Raw genomic sequence first — 16,736 nt, 5'->3', positions numbered from 1 at the left:
TGAGTAGATAAATATAATCCTATGATTTGAGTTATAGTCAAAACTACAGTAAATGATCCAAGTTGAATCTGATTGCTTATCATACCACCCTATAATGGATTGTTTCCTGTATACAGCATGCCCCATAGTGTTTTATTCCTTACATTTGTTTATTTGTTTGTTTGAATGTTTGTTTATTTGTTTATCTGGGGCGCACGGTGGCATAGTGGTTAGCATGTTTGCCTCACACCTCCAGGGTTGGGGATTTGATTCACACCGCTGCCTTGCGTGTACGGAGTGTGTATGTTCTCCCCGTGCTGTGGGAGTTTCCTCCGGGTACTCCGGTTTCCTCCCCCAGTCCAAAGACATGCATGGTAGTCTGATTGGCATGTCTAAAGTGTCCGTAGTGTTTGAATGGGTGTGTGAATGTCTATGTGAGTGTGAGTATAGCCCTGCAATAGATTGGCACCCCGTCCAGGGTGTACCCCGCCTTTTGCCCCATGCTCTCTGGGATAGGCTCCAGGTTCCCCGTGACCCTGTAGGATAAGCGGTATAGAAAACGGATGACCGACTAATCCACATTTAAAGCAGAGAAAAGAAACAAAAACGAATTAGTGATCTTCTTTCCACTGTAACCCAAGCTCAAGATTAATTCTTTCAATTAATGAATTTAAATGTCACACACTAGGCTAAGTTAAGTAATGATACTACAAGAAGGTTCATGTATTTAAGCACTTCTTAGTGAAATAAATAGCATAATTTGTACTAATTATTTATAGGTTGATCCTCGTGTCTCTTTACTGCTACCACTTTTACTATGCAATGGGGAAATGTCAAAATAAAGCAAGACCACAGGACAGGTCTTTGGTTTTTGCAGCTTAAAAAAACATCTGGTGCTTGAACTGTGAGATGAGATCTAAAAATGAGTTTGTTTGTTTTTTACACACAGAGACTGCAAGATCTCATTTGACCTACAGTACACATGCAGAAATTTGATTTTAAATTTGCACTAATGACTCTTGCACAATGCTGATAAACCAGACTGGAGACCTATGAGTGGAGGTAATCAGTATAAAGAGGGGGTGGAGCAAAGCTTGATAAAAGGGGGATTCTTCACCCCCTGGAATGCCTACATTATGGCCTCTGGTGCTGTTCACTGGAAAAGACATTCCTTATTTGGCCTGGTCATTTTGTGCCAAATACCCTTTCCATTCATACTGCTATATCTTCAGAAACCTGTCCATGATCACAGGGGGTTTCGTGCCAATTAAATACTCTTCCCATTCATACTGCTATAACTTCTCATATCTGTCCGTGATCACAGGGGGTTTCATGCCAAATACCATTTTATGTTAATTCTGCTATATCTTCAGATACCTGTCCATGATCACAGGGGGTTTCATGCCAAATACCATTTTATGTTAATTCTGCTATATCTTCAGATACCTGTCCATGACCACAGGGGGTTTCATGCCCAAACACCCTTTCCAGTCATACTGCTATATCTTCAGATACCTGTCCATGACCACAGGGGGTTTCATGCCCAAATACCCTTTCTAGTCATACTGCTATAACTTCAGATACCTGTCCATGACCACAGGGGGTTTCATGCCCAAATACCCTTTCCAGTCATACTGCTATAACATCAGATACCTGTCCATGACCACAGGGGGTTTCATGTTTGAAAAATACTATTGTCATGAAATGCTTGTTTCACTTAAATAAGCTCAAAGTCTTACTGACTTTACATCAATCCTATTATGTGTCCTATCATACAAGACTAAAAATCTGCAGTGACACCTTATTTCTTTTTAACCCCAGTACCATTTCTTCTGCTGTTGCTCCATTGGTGTGATATATATATATATATATATATATATATATATATATATATATATATATATATATATATATATATATATATATATCAACTCATAATTATCCATGTTTTCATACTCAACTTTATTTACACAGAAAGAGCAATGTTGACAGTTTGAAGAACTTGCTAAGTTAGCATTTACAGGATTAAAAAAAAAAAAAAAACAACAACAACAACGAAAAAATAGTTATAATAATAATAATAGTTAGTTAAAAGATAGCACTGTTTTGTCCTTCATATGCCATACAGCTGTGGGCTCAAATCCCATTTTAAAAAAATGCCGGACGCAGTGTTTTTCTTTTTCACCAAAAGGGGGCGGAAAGCGCAAATCTCGCGATATTTCAGAGTTCAAGTCGCGCGAGCTGGCTGCAATACAAATGGCTTCCTACTTCCTGTCTAACTATACTACACAGTGTTCCCATTGCTGGATTCTACACATTACGTAGTGCACTACATGTGTAGCAGACTGGGATTTGGATTACAGCCACAATGTGACATCTTGTGGATCTGCAAACTGAACTCTGCAGCGAACATTTGGCCTTACGGTGAAAGAGATTGCAGGTACACTCTTAATGCAGGTGTCAATCGGGTTGATTAATGGTCTGATGATTAAAGATGAAATAAAATGCATTTGATTGATTTTGATATGTAGCACTGTGTAGTTCATTGTCATTATTCATTGTCTTCTTTGTTTACTACTATTACATATTTGAGGCATGAGGAAATCTTACTCAGAAAATGCATGTTATTTGAAAGTAACTAATAGTGTGTTTATTAGACTGCAGCTCCATGAAATCCAGTTTATTGTGCTGTACCAAGAGTCAAGAATGCATGCAAGGATTCAGTGCAACGTTCAAAGTTCACAGTGGGTTAAATAGGTGACTCTTTAGAAGAGCAGGAGGACTTTTGTATCTATAATTTCCAGGACAAATCTTAGCAACCCTGGCATTACTGTTCTGGTGTTAAACCGCAGCGCTGTTACAGTCTCAATCCTGATTGGTCAGGAGGTGGTGATTAAATTTCCTAAAACAGCATCTCTGGCAATAGATCTTTCTAAAAAGACATTAGAGGAATTCTGGATAAGCTTGGCACTGAAATAATCTGCGTTTCCGATTTATCTCAAGACATGTCTCATCTGAGCGGGAAGGTCCAGACGGTCCTGGGCCTGATGGATCCGGACCAACTTGGTCGCACCATGACCCACGAGCACCTGACTATGAACTTCGAGTACTGCTTTGTCCCCCCGGCTCCAGGACACGAGGACAATTCGTCGGCACCGTTCCAACTGAAGAACATGCACTGGCTCCAGCAGCACGCGTACAGCCACCGGGAGAACCTCCTGCTGTACCAGGAGCTCGAGGCGGTGCGAGACGAACTGGTATGCTTCAAGGAGGCTGGAGGAGGCACCATTGTGGAGAACACGACGACGGGTATAACTCGAGATCTGCCCGTTTTACGCCAGCTGGCCAAGGACACAGGGGTCAACATCGTAGCAGGGGCCGGCTACTACGTGGACGACACTCATTCTGATGAGACGAGGAAGATGACCGTGGAGGAGGTGTGTGTGTGTTAGTGTTAACTCTCATGTCCTGTTTGGCTTAGAATGACCCATACTCTCGGCCCAGGTCTCTAGTACATGTGAATTGTTAGAAGAATAACATACAGGTGGACAATTCCTATAATGCAGAAGATCTAGTGACGGAAAAAAGTTGGCTGTCTTAACATTTTACTCCATCCACAGTTTGATTTAATGTGATTGCTGCTGTTTCTTTTTCTCATGAAAGCTCACCGATGTTATCGTGACTGAGGTGTCGCACGGCGCAGATGGTACCGATATCCGCTGTGGCGTGATTGGAGAGATCGGCACAAGCTGGCCAATCGCAGAGAGCGAAAAGAAAGTACTGCGTGCCACCGCGCATGCTCAGACACAGCTGGGATGTCCCGTTATCATCCACCCGGGCCGGAACCCCGCCGCCCCCGGCGAGATAGTCCGGATCCTTCAGGAGGCTGGAGGAGACATCTCTAAAACCGTGATGTCTCATCTGGACAGGTGAACAACACTTTTGTGATTAAATTTATTGAACAAGAAATTCCAGTCGTAACCTTGTCATCTTTAACCCCACTTAAACCCCGATGTATTATTTGGACAGGGGTAAATCTCTTAACAGTACCAATACCTGAATTACTCATAATCAAACAAGTCTGAAAACGGTACAAAATGTTAAATAAGACGCTTGCGCAATAATACACTCTCACAGCACTGAATGTCTTTGCCCAAATGTTTACTGTAGCTTATTTAGGGGTGTTTTTTTTTTGCACCCTATAGTAGCTCAAAATGTTCAAAATAGCATTACATTCATGTAGGTTTCCTATAAATGCATAAAGATTTATTATCACTTCTTTATCTGTGTTGTCTCTGTCGATGCTGAGAACCTCTTGTACCTTTTCATATCAGTTCACCTCATTCACCTCATTCACGTATTTTCTTCTCGATGTTCTCCAGAACCATATTTGACCACGACGAGTTGCTGGAGTTTGCGAAATTAGGAAGCTACCTTGAGTACGACCTCTTCGGCACAGAAATGCTGGACTACCCCTTTAATTTGGGCATCGACATGCCCAATGACAGCCAGAGGGTTCAAATGTAAGTACCGAACAAGACACGTACATCAGTTCTGTAGTATTTGCACACTCCCGTCTGCTGTATATGATGAGGGAATGGTTTAAAATGAGACATTGTATGTGTGAAGGTCTTATTTTCACAATAGAGTTTGTGCGTGCGGGATTTCCAACTACAGTATCTCACAAAAGTGAGTACACCCCTTACATTTTTGTCAATACTTGATTATATCTTTTCATGAGACAACACTGAAGAAATGACACTTTGCTACAATGTAAAGTAGTGAGTGTACAGCTTGTGTAACAGTGTACGTTTGCTGTCCGCTCAAAATAACTCAACACACAGCCATTAATGTCTAAACCGCTGGCAACAAAAGTGAGTACACCCCTAAGTCAAAATGTCCAAATTGAGCCCAATTAGCCATTTTCCCTCCCCGGTGTCATGTGACTTGTTAGTGTTACAAGGTCTCAGGTGTGAATGGGGAGCAGGTGTGTTAAATTTGGTGTCAACACTCTCATACTCCCTCATACTGGTCACTGGAACATCAACATGGCACCTCATGGCAAAGAACTCTCTGAGGATCTGAAAAAAAGAATTGTTGCTCTACATAAAGATGGTGTAGGCTATAAGAAGTTTGCCAAGAACCAGACACTGAGCTGCAGCATGGTGGCCAAGACCATACAGTGGTTTAACAGGACAGGTTCCACTCAGAACAGGCCTCGCCATGGTCGACCAAAGAAGTTGACTGCATGTGCTCAGCGTCATATCCAGAGGTTGTCTAAACGTATGAGTGCTGCCAGCATTGCTGCAGAGGTTGAAGGGGTGGGGGGTCAGCCTGTCAGTGCTCAGACCATACGCCGCACACTGCATCAAATTGGTCTGCATGGCTGTCGTCCCAGAAGGAAGCCTCTTCTAAAGATGATGCACAAGAAAGCCCGCAAACAGTTTGCTGAAGACAAGCAGACTAAGGACATGGATTACTGGAACCATGTCCTGTGGTCTGATGAGACCAAGATAAACTTATTTGGTTCAGATGGTGTCAAGCGTGTGTGGCGGCAAACAGGTGAGGAGTACAAAGACAGGTGTGTCTTGCCTACAGTCAAGTATGGTGGTGGGAGTGTCATGGTCTGGGGCTGCATGAGTGCTGCCGGAACTGGGGAGCTACAGTTCATTGAGGGAACCATGAATGCCAACATGTACTGTGACATACTGAAGCAGAACATGATCCCCTCCCTTCGGAGACTGGGCCGCAGGGCAGTATTCCAGCATGATAACGACCCCAAACACACCTCCAAGATGAAGAAAAATAAACCCTATTGAGCATCTGTGGGGCATCCTCAAACGGAAGGTGGAGGAGCACAAGGTCTCTAACATCCACCAGCTCCGTGATGTCGTCATGGAGGAGTGGAAGAGGACTCCAGTGGCAACCTGTGAAGCTCTGGTGAACTCCATGCCCAAGAGGGTTAATCCAGTGCTGGAAAATAATGGTGGCCACACAAAATATTGACACGTTGGGCCCAATTTGGACATTTTCACTTAGGGGTGTACTCACTTTTGTTGCCAGCGGTTTAGACATTAATGGCTGTGTGTTGAGTTATTTTGAGGGGACGGCAAATTTACACTGTTACACAAGCTGTACACTCACTACTTTACATTGTAGCAAAGTGTCATTTCTTCAGTGCTGTCACATGAAAAGATATAATCAAATATTTACAAAAATGTGAGGGGTGTACTCACTTTTGTGAGATACTGTACATCAGTCGTCATAGGATTTTAAGGGGGCAGTTAGTCATTTTTAGAGCCCTCTGCTGCCTGTGTAGTGTATTGCAATTGTCATCTAAACATTGCTATCTATATGATGAATCTACAGAAGCCTTGTGAGCTGCCTTTTAAGGAAATGAAGAAGAAAAAAAAAAAGCCCAAAATGCAGAAATCAATCAGTTGCATGATGGTATTAAGTTAATGTTAAAATTCTGTAAGTTATTCCAGATCTAGAAACACTTTTAAATTACCGCACATGGGATTAAAATTGGTGTGTTCAGCTTTATTTATGTCATATTTATGTTATGAATACTTCATTTAGGTTCACTCGTATGATGAGCATGCTCATGTTTATTCTTTATTATCATCATATTGCCTGTATATTCGTCTTTCTGTTACCAGCCTGGCGTTTCTAATTAAAGAGGGCTATGAGGACAGGATCGTCATCGCTCATGATATCCACACCAAGAACCGACTGACCAAGTACGGCGGCCACGGTTACTCCCACATCCTGAACAATATTGTCCCCAAAATGCTTTCCAGGGGCATCAGCCAAAAGCAGGTGGACAAGATACTGATAGACAACCCCAAGCAGTGGCTAACCTTTAAATAGATTCAACTACAGTATAAATGTTATGTGTGTGGGGAATTCAGCTTCACCTTGGCTATTCAGTTATTGTCCAATTAAGATGAATCAAAAACCGATTTCAAAGGCTGTTGTTTTGTATAATTGAGCAGTGAAAATAGCTGGATTTGATTCATTATTAGCACAATTAAAGCAGGGTTTGGGGAACATTGTTCTATTCTCCAGACACGAAAATGAATAGGACATCTTTTGATTCCAGACAAATACCTTCTGCTAATCATTCTGCCTCAATGGGATATCACGTCAATGCAACGTCTGGACTGTGATTGTGCCTTTTTTGCTTTTTTCATCCAATCCTAATTAAAAATGCAATCCAACAATGCTGCTTGTAATCCAAAAAAAAAAACAACACCACATACAAACTGCAGGGAAATAGCACTTATTTTGCTAAACCTTTAAACTTGACTCACTGCGGCTTTATTTGGCATGCATATATATATATATATATATATATATATATATATATATATAATATAAATTTAACAGTTAAATATTCACAATTAATAAGCGATAGTCAAAATAGCTTGGTATGTGAGCCTTTACTGCATGAGGTTGCCATATGGCAACAATTAATGTAGCTCCATTTTTTTTTTTTTTTTTTTTTTTTTGATGGGCAATAATACAACGCTATTATTTTCCTTTGTAACTGGGAAAAGGGGTGCTTTAACTTTGACATAAAATAAAATGCCATGTCAGATGACCAGGAAGTGCTGTTTCCACTTCCTTTTCTGCATGGCATGGTGAAGGTCATCGTCGTAGGGCTCCGAAAATTTGATTAATTTTTAGACAAATCTATTTAAAGGAAAACAAACAAACAAACAAACAAAAAAAAAACAGTAAACACTATCTGAGATATGTTAACATTTATTTTTTTTGTCATTTAAACAAGTTTATATATTTTAAGTATTTTAGTAATTGGTCAAATGTAATTGTTGCCATATGGCAACAACATGCGATAACGGAACTGTAGTATGTGCATCATGAATTGAAACAGGCCTACGTAGAGAAAAAAAAAAAAAAAAAGACCCTAAGCTTCTCTAATAGTATATTTTAAAAAATTTTCACCTTCAAAGTAAGAAAAACGTGTCATTTCAGACATTTTGCAATTGCAATTATTTTCAAAATTGTATGTGTCAAGAGAGAATTAAGAATTCAAGAGAAAGAATTAAAGAGATACTTCACCCAAAACATGTTTGGATCGAATTTTTGTATGTGCTGTATTTTGAGTGAGTAAAATCCGTCCACATACTTTCTTACCTTACTTTCCTTTCTAGAAGATGGAACTTTTACATGTTTACTAGGTGGCAAAAATACCCCCCCTTCCCAAAAAAAAAAAAATCAGCAATTTATAGTCCAGAAAATGCAGTAATTGGAATTATAATCTCATACATTTTGTGTTATTTTTTTACTATATGATACTTTCCATGATTGCACATTGTTGCCTTACTAATTCTAGTAATAAAAATCCATCAAAACATTTTTTAATGTAGAAGAATCATGCAGTAGAGTGTTAATGCTCATCATCTCATTGCTTTCACTATATAAGATTTTCTAATGGAACCACAATGATTTGATGACGTGTATATTTGACTTTTTTTTGTGGGCGGCTGTGGATCAGGTGGTAGAGCGGGTGGTCCACTAATCGTAGGGTTGGCGGTTCGATTCCCGGCCCGCGTGACTCCACGTGCCGAAGTGTCCTTGGGCAAGACACTGAACCCCGAGTTGCTCCCGATGGCAAGTTAGCGCCTTGCGTGGCAGCTCTGCTACCATTGGTGTGTGAGTGTGTGTGTGTGTGTGTGTGTGTGTGTGTGTGTGTGAATGGGTGAATGAGAACCAGTGTAAAGCGCTATATAAATGCAGACCGTATACCATTTTTCATTTTGGCAAATGAAGATTGAATTTATAGCACTGAGAAAATGAAACACTAAATGGATGAAAAGAAATAACGGAAATAATACAATTTGTAGTGATCGAAATTCTATAAAAATGGGGCGGGGGGGGGGGAGAGAAATGTGTATTAACATGAAACGCTTACTTGTTCTTACACGTCCATTTGTATGTTTTTTGACCGTGTGACCAAAAACACTGGTTTTGGCGTTATAAAATTTTCGAAGGATCCTTTGGAGTTTGCCCTAGGAAGGGTGCGGAGGACGAAGGCTAACACGTGCTTACTCCGTGACACGTGCATCTTTTTCGTACTGCTGCTCACGATGCATCACATGACCGCGTAACACACTCGGAGGAAAGTGCTATCTACCCTCTTCCGCATAACTGATCTCACAGACGCCCGTGATTGGCTAGTATCGCTGTGATTGACGGGGAGAGAGCGTATGCTCCTCTCGCCCAGATGGGCCGACTTGGCATCTTCGAGACCCGAATTTCTGAGCTCAGGATGATAAGATGAATCCTTGAAAAGTGTTAGGAGAAGAGGTATGAGGAATATCAGGATTGAGATTGAACCTGGTTCCAGTCTCGTGCCATAGGTATACACTGCTGACCTTTCTCTGACCCATAATGCTTTGCAAGAACAGCACTAGAGACGTTTCTTTTATTTTCGTGATCGCACAATGTTTATGCTATTCAATAATAAAGCGATACAAAGATCAAATGAGGTACAATATATTGACGTTGGCGTGAATCTTCTGCAGAACCGTTTTTACTTCTAAGTAGGTCGTCTTAGTAAAACTCAAAATGAAGCTCATCAGAACATGTGACTGAGCACAAAACTGACCAGCAAACAAACACAACATGATTACTTAACCGAACTTTTCTTTTCCATACCTCACAGTGAATCGTCTATAATCTAACTGATGGATGAAGTCACCACATGCTTAAGGTCACTACGTCCAATGAACCTTTTAAAGGATGTTTCCACACGTTACACTATCATAACCATCGTGATCCGATACCGTCTTGTCCAGCTTTAAGGACGAGAACTTTTAATCACAAGTGAACACTGTAATTGCGTTTATTCGCAGCGTTTCCTTTCATTTGAATGCCTCTTGAGTGAAAAGACCAGGCAGGTTAACTTTCACGTAAGCGGCAAGTCCTGTCCCGGGTTAATCTGCGTAAATCATGAACCCAGAGAACGTGCTGTATTTGTTGTTGTTCCCTCCGTGCGCTTTGCCGCCGTCCAGCTTGATGTAGATCTCGTCTCCAGGCTCCAAGTGTAACACCACGCTGTTGCTGGCGTAGTCATAGTTCTGGTCTGCATCCTGAGCGATGGCGCTCGCCCTCACCTGCAGAAAAATAGCATGCTGTGATGCGCGCAGTAACCCACTGCTGTGGTTTTTAGAGCGAAATTACGCAACAGTGCCCTGTATTACAGCGAGTTACAGTAACATTGCAATGCATTCTGAGATTTTAGTGAACTTCCGATCATTTCCAGTAAATTACAGAATTTTCTTTTGTTGCTGATGCCGAGCTGGACACACTTTTATAAGCCTTTATTTATATGTTCCTGAAGAGTCGTGTAGGCTAGTGCTTCAATAGGATACACTGTATACTAATGCTAGTTCCATTACACTTACACGTGAAGTGAAGCAAAATTTTCCTTGAACTGGAAAGTTACACCATTTTGTACAGTGTCATTTTTACATTATTATTTTTTTTTTATACAGTACGGCAAAACTACGACGCAAGCTCCGGGACACTTTTCCTCCATATAGACTATTTCAAATCTTTTTAAAATAGTGATGTTTAGAGTCAGAGTTAACGCTGGTGATGTTTAGAGTCTGGCAAAAGTGCTACTTTCAATCCGGCTCATGAAGACAGGACTTTTCTCACTTAATAAACTTTAATGAGCCATGCCAGGTCTGGTGTATACTGGAGTACTGTACTTTTTCTTGTCGTTGGGGTGGTACCATCACAGGTACATCATTTGTACCTTTTATAATGTATCTTTCAGCTGGAAAGGTGGATATAATGTACCTTTTAAAAATGTGTTAAGGTGCATAAAGGTACCACATATTAGTACCATAATTTTTAAAGGTACTACATGCAGCATATGGAAAAGATACATACTGAAGGCACCACCGGTTGTTCTGAGACTGCTCCATTCTGATGTGGTTTAATTGAAGAGGTGTTTTAATAATGCTTATTATTATTATTATTATTATTATTATTATTATTACCTGGTTATTTTTGCACAAATCTGCCCACATGCTCGTGCCGTCGCCTCCCCGCATGAGCACGTGGTACACGAAGAAATAGATTCCCGGGATGGAGCAGGTGAACTTGCCGGTGCCCGGGTCGTAGTGGTTGCCCAGGTTGGTGACCACATCGTCGAACTTGAGGACCTCATAGCCTTCGTGCTGCTTCTTGAGCCCTGCGTAAAAAGCGACTTTGGGTACTGTGGTGTACGTGGCCGCGTTTACGACGCCGCTGCTCACACCGATCACTCCCGGAGGTCCGGGTAACCCGGGTGGTCCTGGATTTCCGACTTTTCCCGGCGGGCCAGGTGGTCCAGGTGGACCTGGGTCACCCCTCGGGCCAGTGCGCCCCGTGCGCCCCGGTTCACCTTTCGGACCGCGCAGAAAAGTGGTCGGAGGCTGGATGGAGCGCGGGTCGCTTGCGGTGGCGCGCGCCGGCGGCTTGATGGTGCCGTAGGGATCACAGACCATCCTGCAGGCGCTGAGCGTCTCGTAGCGCGCGTCGGTTCCGGCCGCGTTCACCAGAACCGGGATGAGGATCACCAGCACCAGCACCATGGCCACGCCGAGGATGCCGGCCGCGACCGCGCGCGTTCTCGCGCCCAGCCCGGACAGCGACGGGCGCTCCTCGCGCTGCGTTTTGCGCGCTATCTTACTCCTGCTTCTGCACGGAGTGATATCTTTAACCTGGATGAATCAGCTCGTGCTCTCAAGATGCGTAATCACGACTTAATTATGCGTAAAAGTCGTGAAAGGGACCAGAAACGCGCGAGAAGAGCACATCACATCTCATCTGAGTGAGAGAGCTGGAGGAAAAGTGACATAAAGGAGGAGAAAATGGAAGATACGGTGTGTGTGTGAGAGAGAGAGAGAGAGAGAGAGAGAGGGAGGGGGAGAGCATGTTTTGCCAACAGCTTGATTGTGAAGGTTTAAATAACCAGTGATGCCTTGGAAATTACCCAACTGAATTAATTCCCATAATAAACAGTATTTATGGAGTTCTGCCGAGTCCTACACGATTAGCAAGTACTTCTTGCTTACAAATTTCTGGTATTTGTAAGTATTTTAAAAATACATACTTAGAATAGAATAACAGAAATCTTAAAGGTGCCATTTGAAATTCTCAACCATGTTCCTAGATCTGTAATAATGACCTAACTTCAAAGATAACTTAGAAGAACTGTGATTTGAAATCTGGCCATGGAATGGATTGTTCCACATGCTTTCCTTCAGAGCTTCTGTTTACATTTTTCCAGCCCAGAAATCGCCTCCACCACCAGGCAACGCAAAGCTGCTCAGCTCCACCCCCTTTCCAAGAGGCAAACATGGTTCCACAACGTTCAATTGAAAGTAGGAAGTCTATCTTTTTAATGTACAAAAAGTTGTCAGCGTTAACAAATTAACGTAAGGAATAAAACCCTTCAGGACATCGTAATCACTCAGTGGGACAGCACGCGGGAAATGTTTTTGCACTGCATGTTGTCTCGTCGGTATAATTGAGATCCACATTCACCTGGGAGGAAAGCGGTGTTTCAAAATATCGCATAAGAGGAGCATGAATGCTCGCACTTTTGAACATACACCCACGACCACTCACAAACACACCCTCTGAGTCAATGATAGCTTGTGGCCTGTCTTGTCCTCTCCAGCTGGCATGCGCAGCCGCTTACTCAGTGCATTTGGACGTTTAGCGCAGATCATGAGTCACATGGTATGTTCAGATGAACAGCCGTGCAGCAAACAGGCCTCTGAAAACAAGCTGCAACTTTTTCACTTTAGAGCAGGGCTTTATTATATTCAAGATCCTCGACGTGTTTGTGTTTTTCAGGCAGAACTGAAGAAAAATGGCTTTAAATGTATTTATTTGGAGGAGACTCGTAACCAGGGCGGCTCATGTACAGGAAAGGCAAAATCTAGCTTTCTGGGAACTGACAAAGCCTCTTTGACTGGGACTGACAGGCACAAAAGCCAAACCTCTCTCACTGAGTCTGACAGGCACAGAGGCCACGCCTCCTTCACTGGGACTGATAGGCACAGAGGACAGAACTCTTTTACTGGGACTGACAGGCACTGAGGACTCACTGGGACTAACAGGCTGTAAATCCATGCCTCCTTCACTGGAGGCTGACAGGCACTGATGCCACACCTCCTTCACTGGGACTGACAGGCTATAAAGCCATGCCTCCTTCACTGGGGCTGACAGGCAATGAGGCCACACCTCCTACACTGGGACTGATGGGCACTGAGGACAGAACTATTTTACTGGGACTGACAGGCACTGAGGACTCACTGGGACTGACAGGCTGTAAAGCCATGCCTCCTTCACTGGGGCTGACAGGCAATGAGGCCACACCTCCTACACTGGGACTGATGGGCACTGAGGACAGAACTATTTTACTGGGACTGACAGGCACTGAGGACTCACTGGGACTGACAGGCTGTAAAGCCATGCCTCCTTCACTGGGGCTGACAGGCAAAGAGGACAGAACTCTTTTACTGGGACTGACAGGCTGTAAAGCCACACCTCCTTCACTGGGTGTGACAGGCAAACTGTATACTTGAGAATTTTCTACAAGTCTTTGTTTTGGGTAATTAAACAATACAGATCGGAAGACTTATAATAAGTTCAGATTTCATAACTCACTCTTGGTGTATTCAAATCTTTGGGAGTACGAACCCCATAGAAGTTAGCAGTTAGTTCTAATAATTAGCAGGAATTAGCTGGAATGTTAGCAGTAAGACTTTTTTTTTTTTTTTTTTTTTTAAGTAATTTACCAAAACATCTGAGAGAAATGTTGATATTCTTGTTTTGTTTCCACTGTCATTTTGCTTTTATATTGTTTGTACGACGTTTTCGTAGAGCTTTGAGTTTATGAGTACTGAGCACATAGAAGTTAGCATCCGGCGGCGGTTGTTAGCGGGCGCTTATCCGTAATATTAGCAGTAAGGATCCTTTTCAAAATAATTTACCTACACATCTGAGGAAAATGTTGATAATCTTGTCTTGTTTCCACTACATCGTTTGCACCAAATATTTAATGGCTAGTTAGCTAAATTATTAGCCCCTTTTATTAGTTAGCTTATACAAGTGTTAATGGTCCTTACAATTTTAGCTACTTGGAACTGTGAGTACATATCGTGTTCACCTTCCCATGTCAAAAAATACAAGTTTACATGTCTGATTTGAACACGTGATGAGGCACAAGGGGAGAAAACAGAGCAGGCGTTGTTGTTTTTGATTTGGAAATAACTTGTCTTTTAAGGTCTTGAATAAAACATGCGGAGACATAAACCCTCTCCGGAATGACTCGTGGAAAATTTTGCGTTATGGTAATGTGCTCAGACGCCGTCAGCCTGCAGCCGATCTGTTGGCAGTTCTAAAGGGTCCTCATATGAAATATGCATGACGTCCGTGCAGTTTATAAAACGAAGTGTACACACCGAAATGAGCCGACATCACCGACAAACAGTTCCAGGGGAGCGTGAGCGCATTTTCTTTGAGCAGTCAACCCCTTACAGTGCTAACTAAACTGGAATATCTCATTATTATTATTATTATTATTATTATTTATCATTTAAGATGCTCCAAATGCTACCAGCGTGTTACTAGATCAACCTGGATCAGGTTCAGCGCTTTTACTTCTTCAATGGTGTGTGGATCATCACCTCATTGGTCACCTGCTGTTCCCTGATGACTGTGTTTCTATTGAAGTCGTTGTGAAGTTTCTCGCCCCGGCGCATGTGCCGAGCCAGAACGCAGCGCTCGAGCACAGATGAGACCGGAGGAAGAGTAGGTGTGAGCACACCATCACCCCCTCAAAGCATGTCCTCCTACTGGGCCTCCATTCTCTCCTGCCGAGGGATGACTTACTACGCTTATATAACCCTCCTGAAACAAACTTTTGTGTCTGTGTGTGACAATATAATGGATTTGGACTCGCCTGTCAGTTCCATAAAAGGTTTCATGCAGCTTAACATCAGTACAGCACCTATAGAACAATCTCCCGCCCTCTGAGTTGGTGCATCAATTTCCATATCTGTATACGTCTTCGGATTTACATCTGAAGTGGGCGTGCCCTGAACAGTACATTTAAATAAATAAATAAAGAAAGAAAGAAAAACCCAGATGTAGAAAGCAGTGTCAGCATGGCGTGTGAATTCTGGCTCGGACAGTTCCTCAACCTCAGCTACATCACTCCAGTTCATGATTGGTTTTAAATCATACTCATACATACTCATACTATTTGTTTGTACCCATCTTTTCAAACGTACAAAATTGGTGTTATTTCCCAAAACATAAACAAACTTCTAGCCTAATTAAAACCATCACCAACCAGTCAATGCTAAAAACCCAATCCGGTTAGTTTCAACCCGTCGATGGCGATCGTTGACTCACCCGATGAGTTGCAAGTCTGTGTTATTTTATTTAATAGGGATTAAATGGTAATGCTTTACAGTTATACTCAAAACCTCTCCTGGCAGTGCAGTGTATATCACTCTTATCTTTCAAAAACCCGGTTCCATCATGTCTCGGTCTGGTAAAGTGCTATAAAAAGAGCGCGAACAAAACAGTAGGCTTGTGACAGCGTGTATACACCATCGCGGGGTGCTTTTCAATCCCCTGCACCTTCAACAGACACCATGTACGCGTGTTGAGATGTCAGGGAGTTCATCACTGGGTCTGTGTGCCCGACGTTTTCCGAGCGGATCGACGACGCACGCCTGTTTGGTGTAAAAGAAGTCAAAAATCAATAAGTACTCGAGTACAATCCGACTTATAATAAGGCGTTAGTGAGTTTATCGCTTGAAAATAAAGCAAAACAGAGTAGTATTATTCGTACATTGTCTTTCCTAACCGAAATCATCGCATCGCGGTCGCATGGCCGAAACGTCGATCCACGATACGAGGCTCGTTTGTACTTATGTAATGTTCACGATCAGAGTTCCTACTGAGTGTGAACTCCTCAGGACTGGCACAAACCCAGACCTGACCATGTCTCTTTCCTTCTGGAGATGCATCAGTCTGTGACAGAGGGGGAGCATTACTAATGCACCACAGACAGAGCGCCGGCGGGCGCAGAGAGAGATGGGAAAACGTGCATGAGAGACGCGTGCAGTGCATAATCGCGGACAGCGGGCTTATAAAACAAAGTCGGTTTTTATACGCTACTTCTGCTCGGCGTTCTCATTAGTCGGAAAGCACTCGCCGTTGCTGAGGACGGCCCCACACGGACAGCCTAAAGAGGCACTTAGAAACCATAAAGATGGCTGCAATTGCTATGATAGCGTTAGGACTGAGCATCCATCAGTGAACCGTCGATAATGTCAACAAACCTCATGTGAAAACTAGGATGGATTTCCTGGCTACACAGCTGCACTATTTGACCATGTTGCACACAGCTATATACACAGGGATTTATTTATAATCGCACTATCCGGTGTCACCCAGATGAGGACGGGTTCCCTTTCGAGTCTGGTTCCTCTCACGGTTTCTTCCTCGTGTCGTCTCAGAGAGCTCTTCGTCGCCACCGTGACCTCTGGATTGATCAAAAATGCTCTCTGTTAACTGATATATTTCTGTAAACTTGCTTTGTGACAATGTCCATTGTTAAAAGTGCTACACAAATTTTCCGAGTCACAAATCGAAGTGAATTGAATTAGCCGAAATGTACCCGATTAGCCAAGACATGTTTGCTTCTT

General features: G+C 42.7%; 2 protein-coding genes across 3 annotated transcripts; one reads left to right on the top strand and one right to left on the bottom strand.

The window, feature by feature from the left end:
* The first annotated feature begins 2,230 nt into the window (after positions 1-2,230).
* pter (phosphotriesterase related) lies at positions 2,231-7,311 on the top strand. Of its 2 annotated transcripts, none has more exons than XM_053651895.1 (5): positions 2,231-2,419; positions 2,983-3,416; positions 3,643-3,908; positions 4,362-4,502; positions 6,642-7,311. In XM_053651895.1, exons 2-5 carry the CDS (start codon positions 2,985-2,987, stop codon positions 6,850-6,852), a joined length of 1,050 nt encoding a protein of 349 aa, XP_053507870.1. In that variant the 5' UTR covers positions 2,231-2,419; positions 2,983-2,984; the 3' UTR covers positions 6,853-7,311. The 2 variants fall into 2 exon arrangements, with proteins under 2 accessions (XP_053507870.1, XP_053507871.1); XM_053651896.1 differs by having other exon boundaries at positions 2,232-2,419; positions 3,112-3,416.
* Positions 7,312-7,381: 70 nt separating this feature from the next.
* Positions 7,382-12,116, bottom strand: c1ql3b (complement component 1, q subcomponent-like 3b). The gene is made up of 2 exons (XM_053651909.1): positions 11,019-12,116; positions 7,382-10,124 (listed from the first exon to the last, which is right to left on the bottom strand). Exons 1-2 carry the CDS (start codon positions 11,592-11,594, stop codon positions 9,945-9,947), a joined length of 756 nt encoding a protein of 251 aa, XP_053507884.1. The 5' UTR covers positions 11,595-12,116; the 3' UTR covers positions 7,382-9,944.
* Positions 12,117-16,736: the final 4,620 nt, after the last annotated feature.

This window comes from Ictalurus furcatus, chromosome 20 (assembly GCF_023375685.1).
Source record: "Ictalurus furcatus strain D&B chromosome 20, Billie_1.0, whole genome shotgun sequence".
NCBI classification, from domain to species: domain Eukaryota; kingdom Metazoa; phylum Chordata; class Actinopteri; order Siluriformes; family Ictaluridae; genus Ictalurus; species Ictalurus furcatus.
The sequence above is the reverse complement of the archived record's forward strand: the minus strand, read 5'-3'. Positions and strand labels throughout refer to the sequence as shown.

What these genes read in the sequence shown, in the direction of transcription:
- pter (XM_053651895.1), top strand. Translation starts at nt 2,985, where the DNA reads ATGTCTCATCTGAGCGGGAAGGTCCAGACGGTCCTGGGCCTGATGGAT. An exon ending in GGAAGATGACCGTGGAGGAG is followed by an intron (nt 3,417 to 3,642) that starts GTGTGTGTGTGT and finishes TTCTCATGAAAG; the next exon opens with CTCACCGATGTTATCGTGAC. An exon ending in GTGATGTCTCATCTGGACAG is followed by an intron (nt 3,909 to 4,361) that starts GTGAACAACACT and finishes GATGTTCTCCAG; the next exon opens with AACCATATTTGACCACGACG.
- c1ql3b (XM_053651909.1), bottom strand. Translation starts at nt 11,594, where the DNA reads ATGGTGCTGGTGCTGGTGATCCTCATCCCGGTTCTGGTGAACGCGGCC. An exon ending in ATTTGTGCAAAAATAACCAG is followed by an intron (nt 10,125 to 11,018) that starts GTAATAATAATA and finishes ATTTTTCTGCAG; the next exon opens with GTGAGGGCGAGCGCCATCGC.